Source organism: Tigriopus californicus, chromosome 7 (genome assembly GCF_007210705.1).
Source record: "Tigriopus californicus strain San Diego chromosome 7, Tcal_SD_v2.1, whole genome shotgun sequence".
NCBI classification, from domain to species: Eukaryota; Metazoa; Arthropoda; class Copepoda; order Harpacticoida; family Harpacticidae; genus Tigriopus; species Tigriopus californicus.
Window position 1 is genome coordinate 8,695,191 of NC_081446.1, and position 14,032 is coordinate 8,709,222.

At 39.8% G+C, this 14,032-nt stretch overlaps 1 protein-coding gene across 1 annotated transcript; it reads right to left on the reverse strand.

Annotated features, from left to right (window-relative positions):
- Window positions 1-1,125: 1,125 nt before the first annotated feature.
- Window positions 1,126-9,418, reverse strand: LOC131884023 (uncharacterized). Its single transcript, XM_059231657.1, has 13 exons — window positions 9,058-9,418; window positions 7,010-7,288; window positions 6,264-6,458; window positions 4,612-4,997; window positions 4,364-4,552; window positions 3,943-4,243; window positions 3,600-3,868; window positions 3,258-3,424; window positions 2,560-2,772; window positions 2,269-2,489; window positions 1,947-2,190; window positions 1,553-1,832; window positions 1,126-1,495 (listed from the first exon to the last, which is right to left on the reverse strand). Exons 1-13 carry the CDS (start codon window positions 9,113-9,115, stop codon window positions 1,175-1,177), a joined length of 3,123 nt encoding a protein of 1,040 aa, XP_059087640.1. The 5' UTR covers window positions 9,116-9,418; the 3' UTR covers window positions 1,126-1,174.
- Between the last annotated feature and the right edge of the window lie 4,614 nt (window positions 9,419-14,032).

The window sequence follows — 14,032 nt, forward strand, 5'->3', positions numbered from 1 at the left end:
CGGCCGAGGTCCATGACTCAGGGTGACCGATTTGGGATGGAGCTAAGGCTCTATCGGCCAGGCCACTCTCTCATCACGGACGGCCATAGATGAATGGGGGAGGCAGAGACATTTTGACGGATGCGATCTGGATCGAAGGCGGGTAGGGAGTTGGCATGACATGCTGGAGGCTATGCTAGAATGGGAGGATTTCAGGCTAAACAGGCGTAATATTTACAACTCAGGGTAGCGGGAAAAATGACAAGGATTGCAGTTGTGAAGACACTAGTCTTAGGAAGCACCATATACTTGGTAAGGAATAAATTGACAAATTGATTGCTTCATTCTTTTCATAACCTTAATTTGTTTGGGCCAATGGCACAAAACTTCTCTCGTGAGCCATTCACTTTACACCAAATGGGTACTTTATGTTATCAAAAAGATTGACAACATCAATAAACTTGACTTATAATTTGGGGCCAAAATCTGACTTAGTGAACTGTAGAGCGGTGGTGAAACTTAAGATATGTTTTAATGGTCGCATCAAATTTGGATCTTTCGCTTTACTCTTGATCAGTTTTGTTAGCCTTTGACTGTGTAACTTCAGACGAACCTAGTTGTTTAGTTCAATCTTATTTATTTGCTTATCTTTGATAGGATCTAAGTATCCTTTTTGATTTTTATATTTTGTGAAAAGGGACTCAGAGTTCCTCCGACCTAAAACAGACGATTTTGACGGAAATCATACAAATCATAGATCATATTTCTAGATATCTGTGGCCTAGGAACAAAACACGACTTGGCTGCTTAAACGATCAGATTTTTATGCATAAAAAGTGAAAAATAGCCAATTATGCAAAAAAAATCTTTTCGCACCTTTTGTACATCCCTAATCATATTTTTCTCGAAACAATCTTAATCTGAAATATCTAAACTTGAAAAAATGTCGACAATTCTGTTTCTAAATGCTTGTGGATAGACAAACTATGACTTTCCATTTAAATAGAAGTGGGGATTACATTCCCTGTAGCGGCTAGAAAAGCCCGTGGAAAAACCAAACAAAAAAATGATACAAATACAGATTAGACAATTCCCTTGGCTTAAGCAAACCGGGATTACACAACATTCGGATACATTACATATGAATTCCTGAGTATCTTGAATTTGTATTCGATCCAATCATCTTGCACTTGTTCTATCCCAAATAAACGACCATAGCTACGGTCCAATATATAACATTAAATCCGATCAGAACCGAACAAAAAATGATCATGACGTATTTGTTGTTTTTCTTGGCTTTTGGATAATCATATTCTTCACTGGCCACTAGTTCATCATCCAGACTCGAGTCCGATCCAATGGTGACATTAGATCCGTTGGTCTTCATATCACTCATCTGAAAGCCATTGTTGGTAATTCCTCCTTTTCCACGTGTTAAACGGAAATCCTCCTTGTACTCGCGGTACTCCTTGTAGCAATAGTATCCCAAGAAAGTGTGGTAAGCCATGATGAAGATCTAAAGCGACAAATCAAAAACATTAACTGATAAAAAATTTACTAAATTGAAACTCACTTGAGTATTCAGGGAGAATAAGATCCACCAATCAATGAATTTGATATAAGCTGTTCTCGGGAGTGAGTCCTGAATGGCTGATTGGAGGCTGGCCATCACCAACATGACTGTCAAAGCAACCATAACCCGGTCCGAGAAGTTATTGACATGGAAGAAAAGCGACATGTATCCAGTAATGATGAGCAACAGGGATTGCAAGAATATGTTCAACAAATGGTAGAAGACCCTGCGAACAAACATGATTTCCACTACAGCGGTCGAGAAATTGCCGCTGGCGACTCTAAAATTAGTAAAAAAAAAAGCTTCTTGTTTAAAAATATGTTTTCGTCGGGAAAACCATTTTTTCCCCTGGATCTAATCAAGGTCATCAAAGCCTTTCAGTCGAGACACTCACGTTGGTACGTCGAGGTTCATTTCTCCTACTTGATACTCCACGAGGTATTCGAGTCCCAAGTAATTCACGTTCTTATTATCCGCTCTGAGGATTAAATTTCTGGTCGTTGCACCTTGAACGGTGAAGTTCATAAAACATTTTTGTCGATCAAACGGGTACCACGAGAGGTCGAAGTCACATTTGAAATCTTGATAGAACTCTCGCTTAAGAATAATAGGATTCTTGCTCCCGGCAAATATTTCATCTGAAAACAATGAGGGCCAGGGTATGAAGTTACAGAAGAAGCCTTTCAAAGTGCAGATCATGTTTCTATGGGTTTAACCTTCAACAGGATTATCGATTCCGTTTGGTTTGGAGTTACTTCGCCTCCAAACATAACCCCGGTAAAGGGGTGCGTCATCTTCGATCACAATGGTCTGGAACTCCGACAACCCGTTGAGCAGACCCAATCGTGGAACCCATAATGACACAATTGATTCGGAGCTGATGGGGTTCTCTTGTTTTCCAGGCTTCAAGTTCCGGTATTCCAAACGCGGGTCATACCTGTTTTGGTGAACAACATGTGCACGGGTCAGAGTGACATGGTTAGTAGCAATTTGATGCTTTTGTTTACCAACGCAAGGATAGATGGAAATCCACGCTAATCTTTTGTTCTAATGCCTGGATCTCTGGAAATGACACCACTTCTACCTCCACATAGACCGGCCAAGGAACTCCTTTTTGAATGTGACGAGGGGCTACTTGACCTTTGTAGTTGTCATTGATCTCTAGGAAGTCACAGTTCTCTTCATCTTCCTCATTCTCACAATCCTCGTAAAGATCACACCTAAACAAATGGAATGAGGTTAAAACTTGATCAGGCAATATTTGGGCTCTTAGAGCTTGAAATCTAAGGACTTTCAACCACATTCAAAATTGCCGATGTCCCTAGACCCACAGTCCATCCAAATTTGAGTCATGTTTTCATGTGCCTTTTTTTATGTAAGTCTTTCAAAAGACGAATACATTTTTGAACAACTAGTTACATGAAAATTATTCCTTTCGAATTACATCGATTATACGCAATTTTAAACTCTAACCATCATCTAGTTTGCAGTCGAAAGAAATTCCGTGAAAAGCCAATCGCACAAAGTATTCACCAAAATTATGGTGAACATCTGCATCACTATCACCAACATTTTGTGACCAAAAGAAGAGATGGTTAAACATCATAAATGTTGATGTTTAGACTAGAACCACTAGTTAGGATCATTTTTTATTCACTTTGGACCCTGGATTATTGTTTAGGAACTCTTGTTCAAGTGAATTTACCGATAATTCAGTGGGATGCACTTTCCAGTATTGCAAGTAAACTCATCTTTCTTGCACGAGGTTAGGGATAACTGGATGGAACCGTCTCCGCCGTTATCTTCTCCTTTGCAAATGTCGGATACCATTTCCCAACTATTCCTGCCAACCGGCAATTTTGTAGGAGGAGTCTAGATTGAGATAAAGCATATATATATCATATGATATGATAATATTGCTGAGAATAAGAAATGTTCATATGAAGTTTTTCATCAGAAAGTTTTGTTTCTTTGTTTCACACAAAAGAGTCCGCAAAAAGGCGGTAGATACTCATTAGGTAGGTCTAATTGTTTACGATAGTTTCACCTTTTTGAGCACCGCCCTGCTCTCTTCTCGATCACTTCCCACCAAGCTCTCAAGAATCCAATCACCTCCTCGATCTTCAGAGGTGTCTTCGTCAGACACGTCTTTCCTTATATGGCTTCCGAATTTCCCACGAAATATGGTCTCGCCCGTGATACGGTGTCCAATCACAAAGAAATCGGAATCGAACTCTGATCCGTAATCGCCATCCCCGTCTGATCTGTGATCATTCAGCAGTGATTTCTCACATAATCCCCGGATGCGTAGAGTGGCTACAAGATCAAAACATGCATAGAGAGCTGTGAAGGGTGCATATCAAAAAATAATTTCTGATTTTGATGCTCACTCCGTCGAGGCAGAAGACAGATGCTGCATGCTTGAGGGTCGTTGCCGCATTTTTCCACTGCAGTTCCATTGCTAAGAATATGATGAACACACTCCTCCTTCTTATCCCCTGCGCCCCCTCCTCCCAGATTTGGCCCAAACGCGATATTCAGGCCAGGGGGTAAGAAGTTTAATGGCTTGCCCGTTTTGGGATTGATGGGAACACCATGGACGCCTTTGGAACCTCTGGCCAAGGGTGATTTAGTGGCCGAATCCGAATCGTCCAACCAAATGACCAATTCATCGTCTACGAAACAGTTTTGCTGCGAACAAGTGTTTTTTGAATGATAGGCAAATACGGATGACAGCTACTAGTGGCTACTCGTCACAATGATCTCAAATCTGTTTGAGAGTCAATTCTTTGTGTATTTTGTCCCTCTTACCATATTCAAAGGTGTCTTCATGAATGATTCGACGTTTTCGTCCACGTAATCTTTTCTTAAAGGTATCCGTGTAACTCGAGGAATTCTGGCATTCAAGAATAGATCGAACAAGAAATTGTTGCGTTGATCAGATTTTTCTTTGCCGAAATTGACCAAATCAGGTAAAGAGCCTCCAATGCTGGTGCAAATCTGAAAATAACTAGGTGAAATTGATCATGCAGACGTATTAGTACACCTTCGATTATTACCTGCTTGTGAAAATCCTTAGACTTCCTTCGATAGATTGGTACCATGTGAACAGTCTTTGCCGTTGACGAAGGTCGGCATATTTCACGCCAATCCAAGTACTGTCCCAAAGGTCGAGCATGAACGTCGACCGATGTCTCATTGTCAGGCTCAAAGATGCTCTCCCACGTCCCTTCTCGCCACAACAGCGACGGGGCCCCTTGGCTCAGGAGGTCGAGATAGTTTGTTTCGCAATCAGACAGAGCCTTAATGTCTTTCAGGTTTAGGCCTCGGTCGACAATCACAAAATGGGCGATGTCACCGCTAAACCCAGTGACAGCAGAAGGAGGATCTGTTTGACCCAGAGTAACCAGAGTTATGTCGTCCAATCGAGCTGTTATTCCAGACTCTTGAAAAATGGAAATGATACTCTTCGTTACTTCCCTTGTCAGAAAGACTTTACAGTATTAAAACCTTAGATCTACCCTAAGAATCAGCAACAAATTGGGTACTCCACACACGTGGGCTAAGAAGTAATGTTTTGGGTGGACCTCGGCAATAAAAAACTAATGCTCCATACTACGGAAGTAACGCTGATTGTTTTGCTGATAATGAATAGCAGTTAGTTCGTGATACATCCTACTGGTCATTGATTATCAAATCTCAATGAAGAGCACCTTTACAAATCTACTCCTCCAGGAGCTTTCAACGATCGTCATTTATTTTTGACCAGATTGTGGTGTTCATTCATTTATTTGGAGATGGTACAAAGTCTGCTGCAAGTTTGGACATCTTTACATACGATCGGCCACTTCTTGTGCGACACCATGAAAAAAGGTCTCTTTAAATCATTTGTCAACGTGTAGCGCTTGCCTTCTGCTTTGGATGGTTTGATTGGTTTGTGATATTCTTTGGAAATCTCTTCAAGCCGATTCTAGCCAACCAAGTCAACCCAAATTAAACGATGTATTCATTTAGCCTTTTCTGGGGTCTTTAATACTTAATGATGGTTCAACGTGCCATTTTCTGAACAATATAATATTCTTTACCTTCGAATGTACTCGTCCTTTAGGATAAACAGACGGCCAGAACAAGTTTTGTCCTGTCAAGTTTACAAATTGCAGCCTGCCAGAAGCCAAAAGATATATCAATGCATCATTTTGGGTGTTTAGCGATGAAGCAAGGCGATAGAATACAGTTCAGATTATTTATTACCTGGTAGAGAACAAAAATATTGTCCAAATATAACACCTCGTATCAAATAATTCACTCCAAAATAGAACACCAACGATCAAATTTTATCCCTTCCATTTCTTTCCTTTGTACATTTCAGCGTCTTGTCTAGCATTAAGTGTTGGCGCTACATTTGTCTATCAAATGTTTGATCAATGGGTCATCTTTAATTCTTTTTTACTCAATCGTCAAAATTTGAACATCCATCGCTACTAAAGTCGAAGAGCTCCAATATCCAAATCAAACGCAGTTAGTCTGGTCTCGAGAGTCAGAATTGGATAGGAGATTCCCCGCAGTTTCAATCGAATCTTCCCCAAAAATTCGACGGTCGACACAGTTCATGGTGAAAGCTGTTTTTGTCATTGACGCAATTATTGTCATAGCAAATAATCCACTCATGAATACTTTACTTACTACCTTAAATTTCGTAAAGGTTACTCACTCTGCCCCTTGGGTTTACCGTTGACGAAGAACTTGATTTGTCGAAGCTCTTGGTCAGGCTCCTTTTTCTTACTAAAGCAGATGTGTTCCCATTCGTTGAGTCTTGGTAACCAATCGAAGCTAATACGGACCATTTCATTGCTGTATTCACTCACAGAATACTTAAAATAGATTTCTTTCCTCGTTTCCTCCAAACCTGAAATGTGGAGCAATATAAATCTTAAAAGCGTTTCCATCAAGAATCGTCCTGTTTTTTTCATCTCCATGGACGAGATCAAGAGGATAGGTGATCTGTCAATGGAAGGTTCAATGGAGGATGGGAGGCCTGTAATTCATCAAAGTGCTCACCTGAGCCTGTAGTACAAAGACACTGGGCAATGGCATGAATATTAGGCCCAAGATATGAACCAACCTTCCACGATGTGATTATACCAGGTCATTGAGCACGCCTCAAGTTTGAAGCCAGTTACTGTCATCGCCTCTTCACTGAAGACAATGTTATCGTAAGACAGTTTTGAAAGGTTTTTCTAGAAAATGCTCAAATCTAAGTAAACACGTTGATGGTGAGGTGGCTCAAATAAGTCCCCCATCAGACCCTTAAGGTACAGTACATAGTGCCGAGTCATTGCTTCATTTACTTATGCTAACCATACGTATTTCAAGTGAATCTCAAAATAAAAGTTGAAAAGCTTTTTTTAGTTGCCTAACCTCCAAATTTGAAGGCATTTCAAAGAACCCTCAACTCACCGATCACAATGTTGGTCTTGTTCTCCACGTAGGCAGCCATGAGCACCATCTCTGGTCGTTGGTAATGGGCTCGAAATCGCACGCAGATGGAGAATTCTGACAAATTACCCGAAGTCAAGGATTGAAACAATGATGTGGGTGCCTTGAACGTAGATGTCTCGTTTGAGTCGAGTTCGCTTACTTCGGGTTCCCGATGCAACTCTCCAACTTTGACCCCACTTTGCACCGAGAACCCGGCCAGCGTCACCACAAACTCCTCCAATGGTAACTGGGCGGAAGCTGGAAGAGGTTGGAAATGGCATTATAAAGATCGCCGTTCTGACAAAACTCAAGTTCTTCGACTCTCTGCTTCTTATCAATTCGCAATGCAAGTGTTTTGATGGATTTGCATTGTAATCCTTACTTAAGTTGGACTTTTTTTCCTTCATTTATAAGCAAAAATACCAAGAATATTTTGACGATTGAATTGTATTGGTAAAATTCTTTTTCGAGACGGAGGTAGACATAATTGAATCATTAATAAAACTTATAAAAGTATTTGAACAATCGATTTTAGATTGTCACTTTCGCAATATTTCAAGGAATTGTTGCCCTCAATTAGGGTTATGTATGATTATTCTATGTATTAGACGAGCGATTGATAACTTTTAGACGTGATCTCGACTCTTTTTGCAAACTATACCTGACCAGAATTGCATGTACAGATGTCATAAGACAACTAATTCAAACGCATTAAAGGAAGATATATTTCATAGTAATAAAAATGAAATCATTCTCCACCTGAGAACTCGACGAAAGCTCGATGATAAACAAGGGAAAAAATCAGATACCTCAGCGTTTAGAAAAAGCTGGAATCGTAATGGTATTCGGAGCGGTCAATTGATCTGGGTTGCAATGGCCAAAAACCTTACGAGATATTGATTGCATGCTGGACATGGACGTATCCCACTTGACGTCAACAACTTCAGAAAGTAATGTTAAAAACATCCTTTTTGAAAAATTGTCCTTTTAACAAGCAAAGCAATTTTTTTTATTAAGATCGATCACAATTGGCAATGATCTCCGTGCAATAGGGCCAAGGGAAGGTGAAGCTAATCTATATTTTTTCCATTCGTTTTTTTCATCAGACTTACAACATTGGCGCGATAAAAAAATGCTGAATTTTTGTTCAATGAATGTTCTGAAGTTGAAATGGAAGGCACAAATAAAATCTAGCACAGAGGATAAGGCCAGACAACCAAATGGTGTGTGTTTCCTTGGGTGCTCAATAGTCTGAACACCCTATCTACAGAGCAGGACACTTGAATAACATCTCGGCTTAATCAATTGTTTAGTAAGGCAAAAAATTGAGATTGAACGCCCTTAATAGCCAGATTATTGCCACTGGTAACGAATTTCCTTGAAGGGTGGATAAGGTTGACTGTGCATGAATCTGTTACATATATTGTACGATTCTATACTGAATATATTCCATGGCAATGACCCAAGTCAGACAAAATATTCAAGTAGTAGCTGGACTACATATCTTATTCAAGTTCTGTTGTGCTTTGTCGTACTTTATACTGAGAATCTTCTGATTGCTTCGATTCCTGTTATCCCCCCCCTCAAGACTCCCGAGCTTATTCCACCGTACAAACATGATATAATGATTGGGATTTGTTGATGGGGAAGAAGGATCTTACGTTTACGCTACTCAATATCTTGAAGATCGAAAACCCTATAAGATTGGACACTATTTTCGGGACAAAGAGATCCTGCAGTCGTCTTTGGGCAACGATGCCAGTTACTGAACAAAGCTAAGGGGTCTTCTTCATTCAACCACATTGTACTACAAGCCTAAAATTATGTTCAACTATTGAAATCAAAAATAATCCTGTTTTGAGACAAATGTTCCAACTATTAAGAATAAAAGATATTAGATTTGATAAAAAAATCCGACTATTCAATATGTACTAAAGGTTTGCGCTCAAAATAATCATGTGGTCAGCATCTTAAATGGATATGTTCTGCCAAGCCAAAGAGCTTTTTTTGTTGACTGGGTTACCCACCTGAATGTTCAAGAGTTAAAGATGATATTGCAAAAAGCACTAATATTTTGCAACTCATTATGCTTGTGGTGGCTTCAGCTTGCCAAAGCTTCGAGTTCACAACACATTGATTGATGTCACACACGGTCCTCTCTTGGATGGCGAACAATTAAGGGTGAGGTGAGCTAACTTGGACCTGAGAATACCTCTAACACAGTTTTACAGTACTTCAACAGGTCACTGGAAGATGGGCGCTCAGGACTGAAAAGATTGAGGGAACTGAGAGATTGACAACAACAGCAGCAACACGGTGCAATCTTAGGCTCATCTTCTTTCGAGTTGGGTCTAGTTGTGGCGGTTCTCACCTCGACCAAGTCCCAAGTTCTACTGAAGAAGCTCAGCGGCTCCAACGATCTTAAGGTTGGTTTTTGACTAGTAGACTATGAGCCATGCAAGTGATCAAAGAAATAGCATGGCGGCGGACGGACGAAAGAAGATGCCTCTTGAACGCGTTTCAGGATGTACGGCATCAACCAAAGGAGACTACAATACGTACGCGGCGAAAGAGAGAGAGAGAGAGAGAGAGAGCTGCTGGCTAATAGGGAATTTGAGTATTCTAAGGAATGAGGGATTGGTCAAATGTACGCATGTCAAGTCAGTCTTGGTCATGGTTCTTGATAGCTCAACCTGGAACAATCATCATTTAGATGGTTGAAATGATAGTATTCCCTCACTACTTTTGATCATCTCTATTTCTAGTGCCCACTCTTATCAAATGACAAAAATTGGCAACAATCACGGACTCAAGCGATAAGTACGCTGTAATACGATGCGACACTCCTCAGAGACTAGTTAGCACTTTAAAAACGTTTGAGAACAACATTTTGAGAACGTACCTCTTTTTGAGTGGGAATAAAAAATACGGATATGTCGTAAATTACACACTTCAAATATCAGTAAAAGCTAGTCTTGTCATTTCATTTAAAACCGAAAGGCAAACAAAACAAACGACGGAGAAGATGTTAAATCTAGAGACTAAAGTGACCTTAGTAAGTTGCTGAACTCGAAGCTGAATAGTGAAGTGCGATCGATGATTTAGTTCGTAACGTCGATCTGGCCATTTTTAGGGCTCTGCAACGTCATTCTTAGAGGGCGGATTTGAAGGTGATGTTTTAAGCCTTAAAATGTCATTTCAATAACAAAATAAAATGAAGAAATAGGCAAAAACGTTAATGAAAAAGTTTCCATATTCTATGATCCTCGGTTTATGTTCATCTCAGATAGTTATGGTTCCAAAAAGTAAGGAAGCATGATTATATGAAATAAATTTGTTACTGATTATCAAAATATTGAATTGTTGGCACTGATTCCTACTAGCTCCTAGTTTAAATGTAAGTAGGCTTAACGTAATTTCATTGTCCCGTGGGAAATTGATAGCTATTGGAACATTATAAGAATATTGGGTTGGTTCAAAACAATTTTACTTTCAGTTTATATACACAATAGTATGTGGAACGGTGACATGTCAAATTTGCATTTTTACATTTTGACATAACATTTACTCGTACAGTGATGACTTGTTGGGACATTTAGATTGATTGGAACGGAAAAAATCCAAAGAAGGGTTATTCAAGTATCTGAGGTCATACAAAAGACATATTGAATTCTATTACAATTCAAAATAAAAGAATTTGATATTTTGTGCTTAAGGTATTTCTACATTCCCTACGAATGTTTGAGGGCAACAAATTGGACAAAGAAGGAGCCCGAGAAACAAGAGAGTTGGATACATTGTTTTAATTAGCCTGGATTCTAAAGGGGCTTGAAGGTACTCTCAAAACGCACATTATCCTCTACAGTCACTACAATTGACCCTAAACCCTGGGTTGGGACAAAGCTCATGGATGCTTTTGAAAACGTGAAGTATCAAATACCTTTTGTACCTTCTTTGAATACTGTCCAGTCCCAACTTTTTAATTATCTCCCAATATGAGAGCTCTCTCATTCCTGGAATGTTCCTTGTGAAACATCTTTGGACTTTTTAGACCTTTTGCAAACCTGTTGAACTCATTGGAGCCCAAATGGGTCAAGCATATTCAAGATGTAGCTGAACAATCGACTTTTACAGAGTTAGCTTCATGATACCTTCGCCATTCACCTTGAGGTTCACCCCTACTTCCACGCAACTCAAACGACATCTCTGTGTTCTCTTGAACAAGACTAACCTCCAGTTCACTGAGTTTTGAACGTTTTGACCATTAGACAATTTAAAACCATGAAATTATGTTGCACTGTTGTATATAATCTTCACATAGCCAATTTTCTACTATTCAGCAATCCCTGCAATCCCAAACTCTTTAAGCATCGCGGGGTGTCTTGGGTAGCCTTTCTCAAAAAGCTCAAAACACTCAAGACTACTAATGGGATCAAACAAATAATCACCGGAGGTTGCAACAAGGGCTATCAATTTACATTATCAGTGGCATATGGCATTACTGGGTGAATATAGCAAACCTGTTAGTTAGTCACAAAAGGTAACCCTGGTTTTTCTTCTATCAAACCAGGGTTACCTTTTTGGTCAAACCTAAGCTTTTAGGGTAAGTTAGAAACGCCGATGCTTCGAGTTTCCGAGCTTTCTGGCGATCCTGATTTTGAAAATTTATTTGATCCCATCACTACTCAATACCATCTTTAGCTTTAAACGTGCGATATATCCAACCCAACATTTGAAAAGTTTACCCACCTCCAACTGGATATGCTCATCCATGGACGATGGTACCCTGGACATATTTGACGCATGCACCCAAACGTTCCCGAATAAAGTTTAACATTTAGAAACTGTCGAACTGAACCCCACGATCAGAAATTGAAAAAATCTTTTTCACGCTATTCAAGCCCACAGAGTTGCTCGCAATAGACATTCAAAATCATAGGAAAGAACATGCCAAGTCTTAGGGTGTAGTTAGGAGAATTCTAGTCAACCCGGTTTTATTTCTATGGTTCAAGTTTTCAGCTGTCCAAAATTAGTTTGAACTAGAGGGCTAAAATCTCAGGAGTCTCGTGAGTGTCGTTTCTCTGACTAGCCCTCTAGTTTGAACTAAACGGGTGAAACATCATGGACGAATAGAATAATTTGATTTGAGCGAATAAGACTTACGAGTGAGATGAGTTCGAACAATGTTTCAAAATATTTTTGATGTCATTGGTCGACATAATTATTAAAGCACTCCTTGAAAGTGAATTAAATGTGATTTAACAACTACAGAGCGAAAGAGAGCCCACTATCGATCGAGCCTTGAATTCCAATCTCAATAATCTTGAATTTTAAACAATTAGATACGTGAAAACCAGAGCAAAATGGTTGGAAATGATCACCAGTAGCCATTCGAAAGGATGGAGTGTAAAAACCGATTCAAGGTCGGGCCTAATTTCACCGCTTTAGCCCGTTTCCAGATGAGATCAAAACCTTGAATCCCAATATCATGAAGTTTATTCAATAAAAGGCCATGGTCAACTTTATCAAAGGCCTTTTAAAAATCAAGATACACAGCATCAATTGACTAGTGTCTCTCTAGTTCCTCAATAATATGTTCTATATGTTCAATCACTTGGGCAACCGTGCCAAAATACTCTCGGAACCCACGTTGACTAGGAGGAAGGACAGCATGGACTTCAAGAAACTAGTTTGAATTTCATGATTTTCTCAAACACCTTCGCAATATTCGAAGTGAGATAGATTGGTCTGTAGTTATTGGGGAGCGACTTATCTCCCCCTTTAAAACTTGGAACAGCGTGATCGAACTTTAATGAAGAGAGAAACTTTTCCTGATCAAAGATGCAACGGATGCAACACATCAAGTACGAGAAAACAACAGCAAGAACCACTGAGCATCTCATCAGAAACGGAAGATGTCACACCATCAGGACCAGGAGAACTTGAAAGCCTCAAGTCCTTGAAGGCCGCTAAAGCATCTTGATCTATAAGTATAAGATAATAAAATTGCTCAATTAGAGTACCGTCATCAATCTCAACAAACTTGTCAGAAGAACAATGAGCTGTAGCTTCTAAGTAAACTCAGTGGGGTTGAAAACACATTAGAGAACTGATCTCTTTGCATGTTAGCCATAACCTCCGCATTGCTAGTGGCTTTACCATCGACCTTAAAGGGCCCTACAGAGTGTTTCATCTTTCTCTTAGAATTTGAATAAAAGAAAGCAGCCTTGGAATGGGACCTGACCTCTTGAACCACTCTAGTCTCCGTTATACCCTGGTCATTTTTCATGGAGATCTTAATCTTACCCTGAACATAGTGGCAGAGGTCCAGAGTGGCTCCAGCTTTCTGGACCTGCTCTGGATAACCTTGGGACAACATCTCATATAAGGGGAGAAACGAAAAGAATGATCTATTCTCCTGTTATTCGGTCCTTCACCAAAAAAAATTAAAAGCAACTCTTTTTATGTTAGAGCGTGGTCTGGAATTCATTGCCATTGGAAGCTAGGGAAAATTGTAGCTCATCGTGTTTTTCCCGTTTTATCAAGATGCTATTACACTTAGACACTTAGTTGTGGCGTCCCTCAAGGTAGTGTCCTGGGTCCGTTACTTTTTTTGATATACACGAATGACCTTCCGAAAGCAAAAAAATTTATGGCAACTATGTTCGCTGACGACACGACCCTTCAATACTTCGGAACTGATTTATTGAAGGCCCAAGCTGAGTGCAGTCTGTGGATGGAGAAACTGAGTAAGTACTTCAAAGCGAACAGGCTTGTAATGAATTTTAGTAAGACAAAAGTAGTTTTATTTGGCCCTAGGAATCCGGTCCAGACCTTTAAATTAGTAGTTGATGGACTTGAAATTCAACAAGCGGGATCGCAGTTTTCGGAACCGTTTGTAAATTTTTTGGGTATGCGAATTGACGAGCGACTTAATTGGAAAGAGCATGTAAATTTTGTTGGGGCTAGCGTAAGGAGAACCCTGTACACGTTCTTTATGGC